We start from the raw sequence: 17,906 nt of genomic DNA on the forward strand, positions 1-17,906 counted from the left end.
CCCAAAACAGATTCCTGAGGCACACCACTCATAACCGAACTCCATGACGAATATTTACCGTCAACCACCACCCTCTGTCTCCTATCTGCTAGCCAATTCCTGATCCAATTTCCTAGACTACCCTTAATCCCATACATCTGCATTTTCTGCAGAAGCCTACCATGGTGAACCTTATCAAATGCCTTACTAAAATCCATGTATACCACGTCAACTGCCTTACCCCCATCCACCTCTTTGGTCACTTTCTCAAAAAACTCAATAAGGTTAGTAAGGCACGACCTACCCGCTACAAAACCATGCTGACTATCTCCAAACAATTCATTACTCTCCAAATAACTATAAATCCTATCCCTAATAATTTTTTCTAAAACCTTGCCCACAGACTAAAGGGCCAAATGGCGGCCTCCTGCACTGCAGGGATTCTTTGATTTGCTCTGTGAATATATTTTGTATTCCTTTAGAAACAACAAGTATATCAACAGAGACAGCCACCACAGCTACTTCTACTGCCAGTTTCATATCTGGTAAATGTTATTTTCATTTCTGGAAGTAACTAAAAGTAAGAATGTAATTACACCTAAAGCTCCTGATCAGTGAAAACCCCTCTGTCAGCTTTGCTTCATTCTTCATATTCCCGCATCAGAAGATGGTGGGATCAAGTACACCTCCAGAACCTAGAGCGCAAAAATCTACTCTGACCTTAGTGTTCTGAGGAAGGAAATTGGGATTAAATTTTGACGGGACCTTGTGTGCATAGGCTGATGGCATAAAGGGTCTTGTTGCATTATATTGTGATGAGTAGAGTTTTCCCTTTCGGAGGTGGTCAATGCTGTTTATGTGTGAAGCAATGTTTCAAAGAACTTTACGTTGCTCTTTCTGAAATCTGACTCTGCCCAAGCCGATTGACACCTTACCCACATTGCAACCATGACTGCACAACAATTAATAGTTCCTTCCTAACAAAGACAGAAAACGATGGAAAATCTCGGCAGGTCTGATAGCATCTGTGGATAGAAAATGCTGGAATCCCGATTCCAGTATCTGCAGTGTTTTGCTTTTATCTTAATTATAATTTCTTGGCTGTTGAGCATTTTGGGTCATGTCAAGCAGCAGATGAATTGAATGATTTGATAGTAAATATTTGAAAACTTCAATTTAAATCATGGAATGTATTCATTTTGTCAGCACAGTTTGAGACCATAAAGGGAGACTGGAATCAGTGTCCCTAATTCAATCTTTCACAGTGATACTCTTCTGATGGAGAGATTCTCAGAGTTCAGACAGAATATATGACTTGCTAACATCCAATTGGTCACCTTAAGAGAAAGCTTTAATCTTTTTTGCACGTTCTCACATGTATTCCCTGCTGCCTCTTGTTCTAATTCTGTTAATCCTGTCCTGATTCAATTTGTGTGAATTGATTGTCAAAGTCTTTGTTTTCCTCCAGAAACAACAGCTATATCAACAGAGACAACCAGCACAGCCACTTCTACTGCCAGCTCCACACCTGGTAAGTGTTGTCATTTTACATTCCTGGAAGTAAGAATTCAGTAACACCTTAAACCTCTCTCTCAGCTTTGCTGCATGAAGCACATTCACAGCACCAGACGAATTCAGTACATTTAATATTATGTTTGCACACTGTCTTTGGAATGACTGACTATACAACCAGTTGGTCACTTCTCCCAGACTGCTGCCACTTAGACTTCGGCATATTAGTTTTTAATGGTTTTGTTTGCTCTTCTTTAGCGTCAACGGCAACAACAGGGACAAGCAGCGCGAGTGAGACTAGTGTCGGTTCCACAACTGGTGAGTGATTCCTTCTTTCAATACGCATTAACAATTCTCGCACTAAAATGTAGTAATTCAGTCAAGTATCCAGGTTCCTGTCACCATAGTCCTTTATTGTGGTCATGGCTGGTTTACAGTCAGACAATCTTCATCTTGAAACCTAAAATAACGATCTAGATAGAGTCAACAGTTTAAATGCCCCTGCTGACTACTTCCCATTGTGCGAGCCACCACTCACTCAATAATACAGCTCATCTTGCACTAAGCCCACAGGGAGACCTATTGGTGATCCCTTGTGGTCATTTATAACATCGGAGTCTGCTACCAGTTCCACAACTAGCGAGTGAAGTTTTCTTTTCTTTTAGTTCAGTATTTGCAGCTATAAACTCAATGATTTCTTATTTTGAGATCAGTTTTTGAACGATGCATTGCAACTTTACCCTTAATTATTTTCTTTGATATATTGGGCACAAAACATGTAGGGTGGGATTTTCCAGCCACGTTCACCCCAAGGCCAGAGAATCCCACCTGGGGTCAATGGTCCTTTACATGGCTCGTGGCCCACCCACTACAATTCCTGTAGCGGGTAAGATGGGAAAATTCCACCCGTTTTCTTATTTTGAAAATGCATAAATCTTCAGTAATTCAGTCAGAATTCTGTGACTTTGAATATCTAATATATTTCAGAATTGACAAGTACAACAGTGTCACCAACAACAACTGGCTCGACTACTGGTGAGTGATTTCACTTTCACTACGCATTGCAAGGACTCAAATGCAAGCAGTTTCATTACATCATTAGCTCTTTGCCTGTGAAAGTCCATTCCAGCCAAAGAGCTGTGTTTCGTGGCATTAATGTTGAACAAAGATTTGTTTCATTTCAAAAACCACCTGAGACCACACTTAATTGAAATAAACCTTCTTAAAATCAACCTCTCCATCTCCATGTAGAGAATGTACCATAAAATATCCAATTAGGCCCCTGTAGGAAAAGGCTTTAATTTTTTTTGCACATTCTCTCATGTATTCCCTGCTGACTCTTGTTCTAACTCTTTCAATACTGTCCTGATTCATGTTGTGTGAATTGATCATTAAAATCTTCGTTTTCCTCCAGAAACACCAACTACATCAACAGAGACAACCAGCACAGCCACTTCTACTGCCAGTTCCACATCTGGTAAGTGTTGTCATTTTCATTTCTGGAAGTAATTAAGTATGCAATTACACATTAAACCTCTGGTCAGTGAAAACCCCTCTATCAGCTTTGCTTCATTCTTCACATTCTCGCATCAGAAGATGTGGGATCAAGTTCATCCACTGAACCTAGAACACAAAATCTACTCTGACCTTATAGTCTTCTTCTGAGGAAGAAAAGCAATGGACTGATTTCTTGTCTGCTGGCTTGCATGTTCCATCAGGATGTTGTGTGCTCATGATGGTGAAATAAAAAGTTCTTCTGTGTTATCTCAAAGATGAGTAGGGTTTTCTCCTTTGGATGTTGCTCATTATTGGAACTTGAAGGAATATTTAGTAAAAAGAATTTCACGTTGCTCTTTCTGTAATTGGATTCTTCCAAAGTTGATTGAAACCTTCCCACATTGCAAAAGTGACTGCACGGCAATAATAATTCCTTGGCTGTTGAGTATTTTGTCATATCAGGCAGCAGATGAATTGAACATATTTAATAATTGCAAACTTTCTTTTAAATGCTGGAATACGCTCCAAGTTGATTAATTTACGCAAAAATCTGGTGGGCTGGTGCAACGACAATAATCTCTGATCTGGTGAACTGATGTGATAACAATAAGCTCTCCCTCAATGTCATCAATAAGAAAGAGATAGTCATCAACTTCAGGAAGCCTAGTGGAGGCCATACCATTGTCTACATCAGCAGGGATAAAGTTAAAATGGTCGATAGCTCCAAGTTTCTACCTTTTCAGATCACAAACAAACTGTCCTGATCCCTCCACACCAATGGTATAGTTAGGAATGCCCATCAACACCTCTACTTCCTCAGGAAGCTAAGGAAATTTGGCATGTATACTATGACTCTCATCAACTTTTACAGATGCACTGTAGAAAGCATCCTTTCTGGTTGTATCTTAGCTTGATATGGCTCCTGTTCTGTCCAAGACCACCAATCCATTATGCAAACGAGCCTCCCATCCCTTACTCTCTACACTTCCCGCTACCTTGGAAAAGCAGCCAGCATAATCAAGGACCCCATGTTCCCCATACATACATTCTTCCACCTTCTTCCATCGGGCAAAAGGTACAAAAATCTGAGATCAGATATCACCTGACTTGAGAACAACTTCTTCCCTGCTGTCATCAGACTTTTGAACGGACCTACCTCATATTAGATTGATCATTCTCTACATCCTAGCTACAACTGTAACACTACTTTCTGCATTCTCTCCTTTACCTTATCTATGAATGGTATGCTTTTTCTGTATGGCGCAGGAAACAGTACTTTTCACTGTATGCTAATATGTGTGACAATAATATATTAAATGAAAAAGTTTCCCCATTCAAGCTGGATATCTCGGTTCTATACGGTTTTGTTTGTTCTTCTGTAGAATCAACAAGGACAGGCAGCACAACTGAGATGACTGCGAGTTCCACAACTGGTGAGTGATTCCTTCTTTCAATACACACTAGAAATTCCATTAACACGTGACTGCTTTTTCTCCATTTCAGCGTCCTCCCTATGAACCATGTGAATTCCTTCTACTTGATACGAAGCCAATTTTATTTTGAGAGATGTAATGTGACCTAGATATGTATTTAATGTTCCATACCTATCCAGTTGTCTTGTGGTGAGTCTCCATTAAAGCATGTTTAGGAATTGCATTGGTGTTTTGTGGTTTTGATTGTGATTATTGACTTTCAGAGGGGACAACTGCAACAGTGCCACCAACTACAACTGGCTCTACCAGTAGCTCCACATCTGGTGAGTGCTGGTTTCTTCAGTATACAATAGCAAGGCCTGAGACACAAAGGTTATTTTTGTTATTTCTTAATTTGATCTCATTGAAAGTGAAAGTCCATGTCTTTACACTTCTAGCATTCCTGCTCATGGACAAATAATTTCTGGATTAAGTATTGAAGAAATCTTGCTTTGATTTATTTTAAATATAACTGTAAAACTTCCTTAATAATGGCAATTGTCAGCTGCTTTATTCTTAGAGCAGAGAGACATTTTCAAATTTCTCACACAAATTCAGAGCTGGCTAGAGATGATGATAATTATTATCTGGATCTACAGGAATTGTCTTCAGATGGATCTGCAGATATTAAGCTGTTCAATAACTGACAGTAGGAGCTGTGTACTTCCACATTGTTGTCACATTCACATTTCAATCTGTGCCGAATGTTGCATGGAAGATGATGGTCAGAATTTTCCAGCCATTCGTGCCCTGTTGTGAGTGGGGACAGAGAATGTGGAGCTCAGCCAAATTTCCATTCACTGCAGTGGAACCAGAAAATCCCACTGGCACGAATGGCCCTAAAATTCTTAAAGGTGTTTTGTTGCAGTGTTGAAGTCCCATTATGTGACCAAGGTCAACGAGACTTTTTAGTGCCACCACTGTCCGGGATGTTGAAGTTCTTGTTGCTTTCACTGCCCCAATTATGATCTTGGAAGATGACCCCCACAAGATTCGCACTAGGGTGCTGAAACAATGGGTCAAATGGTTCCCTTTGGTGCCACAGCAATTCTATAATGGGAAGCTTGTCACTTGTGTGTAGAAGGAAGCACACTTTATGGCAGGGTAATTATATGGGGATCTATAGAAGAATTTTCAAGCAGCAAGTGAACTCTGCTGATCTGTGTGTTAAGTGACTTTTCTTTTGAAACTGTCTCAATACTGTCCCAGTTCAAAATTCTGTGGTGATTGTAAATAATTTCTCTCCTTTTCAGAAAAAACAATTTCAACAACAGTGCCAACCACCACACCTGAGTCCCCTGCCAGTTCCACAATTGGTGAGTCAAGTTTTCTATCAATGCACATGAAAAACTAATTTCCTGAGTTCGATTTTTTTTTTAGGTATAAACTGAATTATTTCCTGGATTCACATCATTCTCCTAGTTTTTGAATGATGTATTGTAATTTTACCCTGAATTATATTAAATGATTTTTAGACTGTAGGGTTTGTATCAAATGTTGAAAAGGGGTAAGTGTTCTTCAGGAAATCAGTCAGAATCCTGTGACTTCAGTATTTTGGGCAGGGTACCATTGAATTCTAGTCTGAATCTTCTTTTTAAACTTTCTATGTATTCTATTTGTCAGCACAGTTTGAGACCATAAAATAAGACTGGTATCAGTGTCCCAAATTCAATCTTTCACAGTGACACTCATTTGATGGAGAGCTTGTCAGTGGTGCATTTTATACACAATGTATAAAATGACTCGCTAATATCCAATTGGGCCCCTGTAGGAAAGGCTTTAATCTTTTCTGCACATTCTCTCATGTATTCCCTGCTGACTCATGTTCTAACTCTTTCAATACTGCCCTGATTCAAGGTGTGTGAATTGATTGTGAAAGTCTTTGTTTTCCTTCAGAAACAACAGCAGAGACAACCAGCACAGCCACTTCTACTGCCAGTTCCACATTGGGTAAGTGTTGTCATTTTCATTTCTGGAAGTAAATAAAAGTAAGTATGCAATTACACCTTAAACCCTGGTCAATGAAACCCCTCTGTCATCTTTGCTTTATTCTTCACATTCTTGCATCAGCAGATGGTGGGATCAAGTCCACCTATAGAAACTAGAGCACAAAATCTACTCTGATCTGAGGAAGAAAAGCAGTGTGTATTTCTTGTGATTTCAGTATTTCTATGGTTTCTTGTCTGCTGGCTTAGATGTTCCATTGGGATCTCGGGTGCACATGCTGGTGAAATAAAAGGTCCTTTTGTGTTATCTCAAAGATGAGTAGGGTTTTCTCCTTAGGATGCCACTCAATGTTGATGCTTGAAGGAACGTTTAGTAAAAAGAATTTTACATTGCTGTTTCTATAATTAGCCTCTGCCCAAATTGATTGATTATCTTGCTCACATTGCAACAGTGACAGCACAACAATGACGTTGTTGGCTGTCGAGTATTTTGGGTGTTATCAGGCAGCAAATGAATTTATTTCATATTTGCAAACTCTCGTTTGAATGATGGAAAATGCTCCAATTTGATCAATTCACTTGGTTTTTAATGGTTTTGTTTGTTCTTCTATACAATCAATGTCAGGGACAAGCAGTGCAACTGAAACAACTGCCAGTTCCACAAGCGGTGAGTGATTCCATCTTTCATTCGCAATTGTACATTAGCAATTCTATTAACCCAATTTCAGCACTCTTTCTTTGAACCATGTTATTTCTTTCTGCTTGACATGAGGCTGATTTTATTTTGAGAGATGCAATGTGGATTAAACATACATTTCATGATGCATTTCAGTCTGGCTGTCTTGTTGTGAACCTCCATTATAGCATATTTTGGGAATTGCTTGAATTTTGTGGTTTTGAATAGGATTTGTTTTTTCTTTCAGCGGGAACAACTACAACAGTACCAACAACTACCATTGGTTCGACCAGGAGCTCCACAACCGGTGAGTTCTGGTTCCTGCAGTGCCAAGGCCTTTGACACAAGTGTTATTTTTCATCTCATTAACAGGGAAGTCCATTCCTTACACTTCCAGCAACTTGATCCATTCCTGCTGTTGGACACTTTTTTAACTTTTGAAGAAATCCTATGAGTGATTCTCTGACCAACTTGAGGCTGGGATTCTCCAGTCCCACTTAAGCAAATGGAGATTTGCCTCAGCACCAAATTCTCCTCCCTCTCACTGGTAGTTATGGTGAGGTGTACAACACCGGAGGATTCTGGTCCTTGTTTTGATTTATTAAAATACAACTGAAAAATATTCTTCATAGTGACAGTTGAGGTCAGCTCCTTTTTTCATAGCAAAGGAAGGCACTTCACAATTTTGATAGAAACTCGGATTATGCTAGAGATCACCAGGAATGAATATTTACACAGTGGTGATAAGCTTCAGTAAATTCCAGTGTTATGATCTAGATAATCAAGAATTGCTTCTTGCTGGATCAGTAAATATTGAGCTGTTCAATAACTGAGATTAGAAGCAGTGAGTTTCCACATTGTTGTCACATCCACATTTCAATCTTTGCTAAATGATGCATGAAGTATAATATTTTCTCCATTCTGAAATTCCATTAGACACTTGAGGACCACCGGTATTTTATTATATTGTAACCAATGATAACATTGGATCTGTTATAATATAATCAATGGTAACATGCTATGAGGGTCAGTGGACCAGCTGACCCGTGATAAATAAGAAGCAGATGGGAACTGAGGGGAGCTTCTGTCGTCCAGTGTGTGGCCCCAACTGTTGGAATAGGAATACACATTCTATATTATGGTCAGGTAATTGATTTGGGGATCTATTGAAGAGTTTTAAACACATAGTGAAGAATTTTAATTTGTGTAATAAGTGATCTTTCTTTTAAAACTGTCACAATACTGTCCCTATTTAAAATTCTGTGTGGTGGTTGTAAATAATTTCTCTCCTTTTCAGAAGAAACAACAGTGCCAACCATCACATCTGAGTCCACTGCCAGCTCCACAGCTGGTGAGTGAAGTTTTCTATCAATGAACACAAAAAAATTTTTACTATTTCAGTATTTTCAGTATTAACTCAGTTACTTCCTTCTTCAAGAAGTTTGATGTATTAGTTCTTGTCAAATGTGCAGTAATATTACACTAAATTATTTTCATTTTTTAATTTGGTGCAAATCATATCATCTTGGCTTGATAATGCATAAATGTTTGTGTGAGTTGAGTCACAATTTTGTGACTTGGAATATTTTTAATATTTTTCAGAGTTGATAAGTACAACAGTGTCACCAACAACAACTGGCTCAACCACTGGCTCCACAACTGGTGAGTGATTTCTCTTTCATTATACATGGCAAGGATTTAGATACAAACGGTCTCACTACATCGTCAGCTCCTTGTCTGTGAAAGTCTGTTGCCTTTCTCTCCCGGTGTATTCTTTCATTCCAGCCAGAGGGCAGTGTTTATTAGCATCAATGTTGACCAGGATTTCGTTTTGATTCATTTCCAAAACCACCTGAGAGCACACACTTGATTGAAATAAATCATGTTAAAGTGCAGCTCTCCTGTCTCAGTGTAAAGAATGTCTCTTTACATGTTAACTAGATTGTAAAACTAAATTAAATATAAATTGAAACCACTTGGCACCAGTGTATACAGTTAAGGTGATAATCAATCAATATTGAAATATATATCTTGATACATGGGAAATTTATTCAGACTGATATTTTTATCTTCCAATGTATTTTTTTTGTTAGCATCATTTGAGACAATAAAGGGAGAATGGAATCAATATTCCAAATTCAATTTTTCACAATAACACTCTTTTGGTGGCAAGCTTGTCAGTGGTACAGATGGAATACACATGTATGAAATAATTTGCTAATATCCAATTGGGCCCCTGTAGGGAAAGACTTTAATCTTTTCTGCACATTCTCTCATGTATTCCCTGCTGACTCATGTTCTAACTCTTTCAATACTGTCCTGATTCAAGTTGTGTGAATTGATTGTGAAAGTCTTTGTTTTCCTTCAGAAACAACAACTACCTCAACAGAGACAACCAGCACAGCCACTTCTACTGCCAGTTCCACTCCTGGTAAGTGTGGTCAATATTCATTGTCATTTTGCATTTCTGGAAATAATTAAAAGCAAGAAAGCAATTACATCTTTAATCCCTGGTCAGTGAAAACCCCTTGTCAGCTTTGCTTTATTCATATGCTCGCATCAGAAGATGGTGGGATCTAGTCCACCTTCAGAGCTGAAAACTCTCCACTTCATGCTCAAACTGAGCATGAAACCCAGTTTGAGCTTGTAGCTGCCTTGTCCGGAAGAAAAGCACTAGACTTATGGAAGTTAAATTGTTCAGATTAAAAGTTCATGCTTTCTCTGTACAGTGATGGAAAATGTTCATCAGTTTGCAGACCTTTGACTGGGCTTAGTGTCTGCTAGTCAGTATGAAGAGGCTAATTTTCATTTGCAAAAGACCCATAACTTTCTATTTTTTGGCCTTCACCAGAGGGTGAGCAAGAGCAGATTTTTCCATGACAAATAGCAAAGATATGGGGACATGCTATGCAAATGAAGGATTAGCAAGAGATAGTTTTTAATTAAATAAGAAAGGGCATGAAGCTAGGATATAATTGGTGAATATGCAAATAAAGGATTAGAAAAATGGCTTGTTTCTGATTTGCTGTAATTGACTATAAATGCCAAATTGTTTGTAACTTCAGGAACACTTGTAGAGGGTCTGTGAGCCTGTTTCTCCTTGTGCACAAGTAACTAAAGCCTATATATCTATTATGCGTGGTGTCTCATGTGGTCTGAATCCAGGTCAACTAGGAGTGCCTAAAGTTGCTGGTACACAGGACCTCCAACACACTGACATCTTGCCTGCTGGATTATACTTTCTGTCAGCATCTTGTGTGCACACGCTGGTGAAATAAAATTTCCTGCTGTGCTATTTCAAAAATGAGAAGGATTTATCTTTAGGAGGCTGATCAATGTTTAAGCTCGAAGCAACATTTAATAAAAGGGATTTCGCGCTGCTCTTTCTGTAAGCAGAATCTTCAAATGTTGATTGATACCTAACCCATAATGCAACAGTGACTGTATGACATTAATAATTCTTTGGCTGTCTAGTATTTTGGGTCATATCAGGCAGCAGATAAATTGAATGATTTTCATATGTACAAACTCCCTTTTAAATGATGGAATATGCACTGAGGTGATAAAGTCTCTCAAATGTATTCCATTTGAGTGAGATTTATCGGTTTTCACTGTTCTTATGTAAAATCAACGACAACAACAGGGACAAGCAGCACAAGTGAGATGACAGTCTGTTCCACAATTGGAGAGTGATTCCTTCTTTCAATGCATATTCACAATTCCATTAACACAAAACTATTTTTTTTTCCATTTCGATATCCTCACTGTGAAAGATATTACCTCCTCCTGCTTGACACAAGGCTGTTTTGATTTTGAGATATGAAAGGATCACACATATCATGTTACAGATCTGTCCCATTGTCTTATGGTGAATCTCCACTAAAGCATGTTTAGGGATTACATTGGAATTTGTGGTTTTGAATGTGATTGTTATCTTTCAGAGAGCACAACTACAACAGTGCCACCAACTACCACTGGCTCGACCAGTAGCTCCACAATTGGTGAGTGTTGGTTTCTTATTTTTCAACTTCATCTCATTGACAGTGAAAGTCTAGCCCATTGCACTTCCAGCAACCTAATCCATTCCTACTCCTGGACGTCTTTTTTTCATTTAACTTTTGAAGGAATCTGAGCCAGGAAGCTGCAATCTAGCTCAAGGCTGGGGTGCTCCAGTCACACTTCTTCAGTAAATGGAGATTTGTCTGAGCACCAAATACTCCTTTTAGAGCTGATATTGGAGATGAGGCATATGACAATGGAGAATTGGGATCCTTGTTTCACATTATTTAAAATATAGCTGCTAAAGATCCTTTAATAGCGACCATTAAGTTCTATCCCTTTTGTTTTTAGAAAAGGAAGATATTTCGCAATTTCACATACAAACTTACAGCATGCTATAAGAACATAAGAACATAAGAAATAGGAGCAGGAGTAGGCCATCCAGCCCTTCGAGCCTGCCCCGCCATTCAATAAGATCATGGCTGATCTGTCGCTGCTCAGTTCCACTTTCCCGCCCTCTCCCCATAACCCTTAATCCCCTCTCCTATCAAAAACCCATCAACCCGCGTCTTAAAAATATTTAGTGAGGCAGCCTCCACCACTTCTACGGGCAGAGAATTCCAGAGATTCACCACCCTTTGAGTGAAGAAGTTCCTCCTCAACTCCGTTCTAAACCGCCCCCCCTTTTATCTTGAGGCTGTGCCCCCTAGTCCTATTGTCTTTTTTGAGCGGGAAGAGTCTTTCCACCTCTATCCTATCCATCCCATTCATCATCTTATACGTCTCAATGAGATCTCCTCTCATTCTTCTAAACTCTAACGAGTACAAGCCCAGTTTATTCAGCCTCTCCTCATAGCTCAACCCCCTCAACTCCGGTATCAGCCTAGTAAACCTCCTCTGCGCTCCCTCCAAGGCCAAAATATCTTTGCGCAGGTGCGGCGCCCAAAACTGCACACAGTACTCCAGTTGCGGCCTCACCAATGCCCTATACAGCTGCAGCAAGACCTCCCTACTTTTATATTCAATCCCCTTCGCTATGAAGGCCAGCATCCCATTCGCCTTCCTGACCACCTGCTGCACCTGCAAGCTGGGTTTTTGCGACTCATGCACAAGGACCCCGAGGTCCCTCTGCACCGTCGCCTGCTGCAGTTTTTCGCCCCGTAAGTAATAGTCCTTCCTACCATTCTTCCTACCAAAGTGGACCACCTCACACTTGCCAACATTAAATTCCATTTGCCATTTCCTGGCCTATTCGCCCAGCCTATCTAGATCCTTCTGCAGACTCTCCACACCCTCCGCACAATTTGCCGTTCCCCCAATCTTGGTGTCATCAGCAAATTTCGACACTCTACACTCGGTTCCCTCCTCCAGATCATCTATATAAATGGTAAAAAGCTGAGGCCCCAGCACCGACCCCTGGGGCACTCCACTAGTCACCATCCGCCAATCCGAATAGCACCCGTTGACCCCCACTCTCTGCCTCCTATTTGACAACCAATCCTCTATCCACGCTAACACCCTACCCCCAACTCCATATCCCTCGACCTTCTGCAATAACCTCTTGTGAGGCACTTTGTCAAACGCCTTCTGAAAATCTAGAAAGACCACATCCACCGGCTCTCCTCTATCCACCGCCCTGGACACATCCTCATAGAACTCCAGTAAATTTGTCAGACACGACTTCCCTTTAATGAAACCGTGCTGCGTCTGCTCTATCAAGCAATTCCCTTCAAGATGCCTCGCAATTTCCTCCTTAATGACAGATTCTAACATTTTACCTACCACAGACATTAAACTAACCGGCCTATAATTCCCCGCCTTTTGCCTGGCACCCTTCTTAAACAACGGCGTAACATTAGCCGTTTTCCAATCATCCGGCACTTCCCCGGAATCCAGCGACGTTTGGAAAATAACCACCAACGCATCCACTATCACCTCCGCCATTTCTTTCAGAACCCTCGGATGCATTCCATCCGGTCCTGTGGACTTGTCCACAATCAGCCCCTCCAGTCTGTCGAGCACCGCCTTTCTAGTAACAGTAATGTCATTGAGACCCTCCAGTCCTACCACCTTTCCATCGCTAACACCCGGCAAATTATTCACGTCCTCCTCCGTGAAGACAGAAACAAAAAAGTTATTCAATACCTTAGCCATATCCCCATCCCCTACCACTAGGTCCCCTTTCTCATCCTCTAAAGGACCAACATTCACCCTAGCCAGCCTCTTCCTTTTTATATATTTATAAAAACTCTTGCTATCCTTTTTTATATTAAGCGCTAGCCCAGCTTCATAGTTTCTCCTACCCTTCCTTATCAACTTCTTTGTCAATCTTTGTTGACATTTAAACCTCTCCCAATCCTCTTCTCGCCCACTACTCTTAGCTACTCTAAATTCCTCCGCTTTTAGTTTAACACTTTCCTTCACCTCCTTCGTTATCCACGGCTTATTACCTCTCCTCCTACTATCCTTTTTGACCATCGGAGTAAATTTCCGTTGAGCACCAAGAAAGATCTCCTTAAAGATCCTCCACTGCTCCTCAACAGACCCTCCCTCCAACGCGCTCTCCCAGTCCACATTCACCAATTCTTCTCTCATCCTACCGTATTCCCCTCTATTCAAACAAAGGACGCGTGTCCGGGAACCCACTTTCTCCTCCTCCATCTGCACCAGAAACTCCACCATACAATGATCACTCTCCCCAAGAGGATCCTTCACCACAAGGTCCCTAATTCTGCCCGCTTCATTACATAGCACCAGATCCAAGATAGCTCGCTCCCTCGTCGGCTCCAACACACACTGTTCGAGGAAACTATCCCAGCAGCATTCCAAGAACTCTTCCTCGAGCCCCCCACCTCCAACATGGGTCGACCAATCAATATGCAGATTGAAATCCCCCATAACTACGGTCTTCCCATTCCTGCACGCTGCACTTATTTGCGCGTTAACAGCCCGCCCCATCTCCAGATCATTATTCGGGGGCCTATAGACGACACCCACCAGCGTCTTCCTCCCTTTGCTGTTCCTAATCTCCACCCACAACGATTCCACCCTCTGCTCCTTGGCTCCAATATCATCCCTTGCTACCACCGTGATGCTATCCTTAATCAGCAGAGCTACGCCCCCCCCTTTTCCCTCCTGCCTATCCTTCCTAAACACTTGATAGCCCTGTACATTCAGCTCCCAGTCCCTGTCACCCTGCAGCCACGTCTCTGTAATGGCCACCAGATCGTATCCGTTTGTGTCGATCTGCGCCATCAGCTCATCCACTTTATTCCGAATGCTTCGTGCATTCAGATAAAGTGCTTTCATCCCAGCCTTCACCTGGACCCTATTTGCCGCAACGCCACCAACTATACTCACGCCCCCTACTCCCTCTATTATTGGGACATCCTCGGCCTCTTCCCTTATGTGTACACTCTCCTTAACTTTAGACCTCGTAAGGTCACCTACCCTCGCATCCTCCCCCCCCCCCCAATTAGTTTAAAGCCCTGTCTACAGTCCTCTTTACTCGATTCGCCAGCACTCTGGTCCCAGCACAGTTCAGACCAACCCCATCCCGCCTGAACAGGTCCCACCTACCCCAATACTGGTGCCAATGTCCCATAAATTCAAACCCATTCCTCCCACACCAATCCCTGAGCCACCCATTCACTTCCTTAATCCTGTCAACCCTACGCCCATCTGCACACGGTTCAGGCAGTAGCCCAGAGATAACCACCTTGTCGGTTCTACTTTTTAATTCCATTCCCAGCTTTTCATACTCCCTCCCCAGATCCTCAGTTCGCATTTTGCCTACGTCATTGGCACCCACATGTACCACAACGACCGGATTCTCACCCTCCCACTCCAGGTTCCTCTGCAGCCCAGCTGTGACATCCCGGACCCGAGCACCAGGCAGACAACACACCCTTCTGTGCACTTTGTCATTGTGACAAAGGACAGTGTCAATACCCTTCACCCCACTATCCCCAATCACTACTACGTTCCTTTTCCCTTTCTCTTTGCCTATGTCCTGCTGCAGCACTGTACCGTGTGCAGTTTGCTCACCAACCTATTTATCACCATGAATAATTATTCATACAATGATGATGAGCACCAAGTAATTCCTGTTTTATTGTCTGGGACAATGAGGAATTGTCTGCAGATATTGAGCTGAATAAATGAGGGGAACTTGCCACGTTGTCACATCCACATTTCAATCTTTGACAAATGTTTCATGAAACATAATGCTTTGTTCAGTCTGAAGTTCCATTCGGTGCTCAAGGTCTGTGCATATTTGATCAGCCACCACTGTCTGGGATTTGCTGGATCCATTCAGTGTCTTAAACATGACCTTGAGAAAGGATATTGACAAAATTCCCACCCAGGTGCTGGGACATGGGCCACGTGGCTGTCTCCTGTGCCTTAACATTCCTGTAATACTGGAGTGGAGAACTGTAATGAACTCTTATACTTTACAATAACTAATAATTCCTTTGAAACTGTCACAATACAGTCCCAGTTCAAAATTCTGTGCTGCAGTTGTAAATAATTCCTCTCCTCTTCAGAAGGAACAACTTCAACAACAGTGCCTACCAGCACATCTGAGTCTCCTGCCAGTTCCACAACTGGTGAGTGATATTTTCTATTCATGAACACAAAAAAATGTTTTTACTATTTCAGTATTTTCAGTATAAACTCTGTTACTTATTCATGATCTTTCTCTTATTAGTTCTTATCAAATGTGCAATAATATTACCCTTATTTTCTTTGTAATATTTGGCACAAATCATATCATCATAGCTTGATAATGCACAAATGTTCGTTAGGAATTGATTCGGAGTCTTGTGACTTGGAATATTTTTAACATTTTTCAGAGTTGACAAGTACAACGGTGTCACCAACAACAACTGGCTCAACCACTGCCTCCACAACTGGTGAGTGATTTGTCTCTTTCATTATATGTTGCAGGGACTTAGATACAAGCATCATCACATTGTTGGCTCCAAGACGGTTTTGGTTTACTTCAATAGCTATCTGATAGCACACACATGATCTGAATGAACCTTAAGATCTGCCTCCCCTGTCTTAGTGTACAGAACGCATCATAAGATGTTAACTAGATTATAAAACTAATTTAAACACAAACCAGTGTATTCAGTCAGGGTGATGATCATCATTGAATTTTGAGCTATACAACTCAATATATCAAAAATTTCTCCAGATTGTAATCCAGGTAATGATTTATTGAATAACAGAGTAAAAACAATTTTGTTCAGGGTACCATACTGTTGTCTGAATTCACCTTTAAGCTTTAAATGTATTCTATTTGTCAACATAGTTCATGACAAGGAAGTAAGACTGGAATCAGTGTTCCAAATTCAATCTTGCATAGTGCCACTGTTTTGATGGAGAGTTTGACAGTGGTGCCGATGGAATATACAATATATAAAATGCCACACTCACATCTAGTTGCACACATGTAAGAAAAGACTTTAATCTTTTTTGCACATTATGTCACATTCCCTGCTGTCTCATGTTCTAACTTTTCCAGTGCTGTCTTGATTCAGACTGTGTGAATTGATTCTTAAAGTATCTGTTTTCCATCAGAAACACCAACTACATCAACAGAGACAACCAGCACAGCCACTTCTACTGCCAGTTCCACACTTGGTAAGTGTTGTCATTTTCATTTGCACAAGTAATTAAAAGTAAGAATGCAATTACTTCTTAAAAGCTGGTCAGTGAAAACCCCTCTGGCTTCATTCTTCACGTTCTCGTATCAGATGTTGCTGGTCCACATCCAAGGGCCTTGAGCACAAAATATAGTCTGATTTTATTGTGTTCTGTTGAGGAAGCAAAACACTGGACTGAAGTTTTGGCTGCTGGATTAGACATTCCATTGGGATCTTGTATGCACATGATGGTGAAATAAAAGTTCTTGCTGTATTATTTCAATGATTAGTTGGGTTTTATCTTTAGGAGGTTGATCAATGTTTGTTTATGTTTGAAGCAAATTGCAAGGAAAAGAATTTCACGTTGCTCTTTCTGTAATCAGACCCTGCCCAAGATGATTGATACCTCACCCATATTGCAACAATGACTGCACAACAATAATAATTCCTTGGCTGTTGAGCATTTTGGGTGATACTGGGCAGACAATGAATTAAATTCATTTCGTATTTGCAAAATCTCTTTTAAATGATGGAATATGCTCAACGTCATTCTTAATGGTTTTGTTTGTTCTTCTGTAGAATCAACAACAACAACAGGGACAAGCAGCACAACTGAGATAACTGCCGGTTCCACAATTGGTGAGTGATTTCCTTCTTTCAATGCACGTTAGCAATTCTGTTAACAACATACAATGTTATTTTCTCTCTCCCGCTTTCTCCCTGTGCATCATATTACCTCTTCCTGCTAGATATGAGGCCATTTTGATTTTGAGAGTTGGAATGAGATAGAAACATATCTCATCTTGATCTGTCCAGTTGTCTTGTGATGAATCTCCATTAAAGCATGTTTAATATTCCATTGAAGTTTAGTGGTTTTGAATGTGATTGTTGTCTTTCAGAGAGCACAGCTACAACAGTGCCAACAACTCCCACTGGTTCAACCATCAGCTCCACAACTGGTGAGTGTTGGTTTCTTATTTTTCAACTTCATCTCATTGACAGTGAAAGTCTATTCCATTACACTTCCAGCAACTTGATCCATTCCTGCTCATGAACAGATATTTTTCATTTAACCTTTGAAGGAATCTAGACCAGGAATCTCCAATTTTGCTCGAGGCAGGGATGCTCCAGTCACACTTCAGTGCATGGAGATTTTCCTGAACACCAGATT

General features: G+C 40.8%; 1 protein-coding gene across 1 annotated transcript in view; it reads left to right on the forward strand.

Annotated features, from left to right (window-relative positions):
• Positions 1–17,906, forward strand: part of LOC145355597 (uncharacterized) — a 138,691-nt gene that overhangs the window by 53,157 nt on the left and 67,628 nt on the right. Inside the window, exons 32-46 of the mRNA XM_080207848.1 lie at positions 1,431–1,510; positions 1,750–1,809; positions 2,479–2,526; positions 2,906–2,968; positions 4,371–4,421; positions 4,685–4,744; positions 5,714–5,776; positions 6,357–6,410; positions 7,032–7,073; positions 7,330–7,389; positions 8,380–8,433; positions 15,938–15,997; positions 16,671–16,733; positions 17,315–17,374; positions 17,635–17,694. Coding sequence (XP_080063974.1) covers positions 1,431–1,510; positions 1,750–1,809; positions 2,479–2,526; positions 2,906–2,968; positions 4,371–4,421; positions 4,685–4,744; positions 5,714–5,776; positions 6,357–6,410; positions 7,032–7,073; positions 7,330–7,389; positions 8,380–8,433; positions 15,938–15,997; positions 16,671–16,733; positions 17,315–17,374; positions 17,635–17,694 — 878 coding nt within the window. The remainder of the gene's footprint in view (positions 1–1,430; positions 1,511–1,749; positions 1,810–2,478; positions 2,527–2,905; positions 2,969–4,370; positions 4,422–4,684; positions 4,745–5,713; positions 5,777–6,356; positions 6,411–7,031; positions 7,074–7,329; positions 7,390–8,379; positions 8,434–15,937; positions 15,998–16,670; positions 16,734–17,314; positions 17,375–17,634; positions 17,695–17,906) is intronic.

This window comes from Carcharhinus amblyrhynchos, chromosome 19 (genome assembly GCF_965287045.1).
Source record: "Carcharhinus amblyrhynchos chromosome 19, sCarAmb.v2.hapA, whole genome shotgun sequence".
Taxonomy (NCBI): domain Eukaryota; kingdom Metazoa; phylum Chordata; class Chondrichthyes; order Carcharhiniformes; family Carcharhinidae; genus Carcharhinus; species Carcharhinus amblyrhynchos.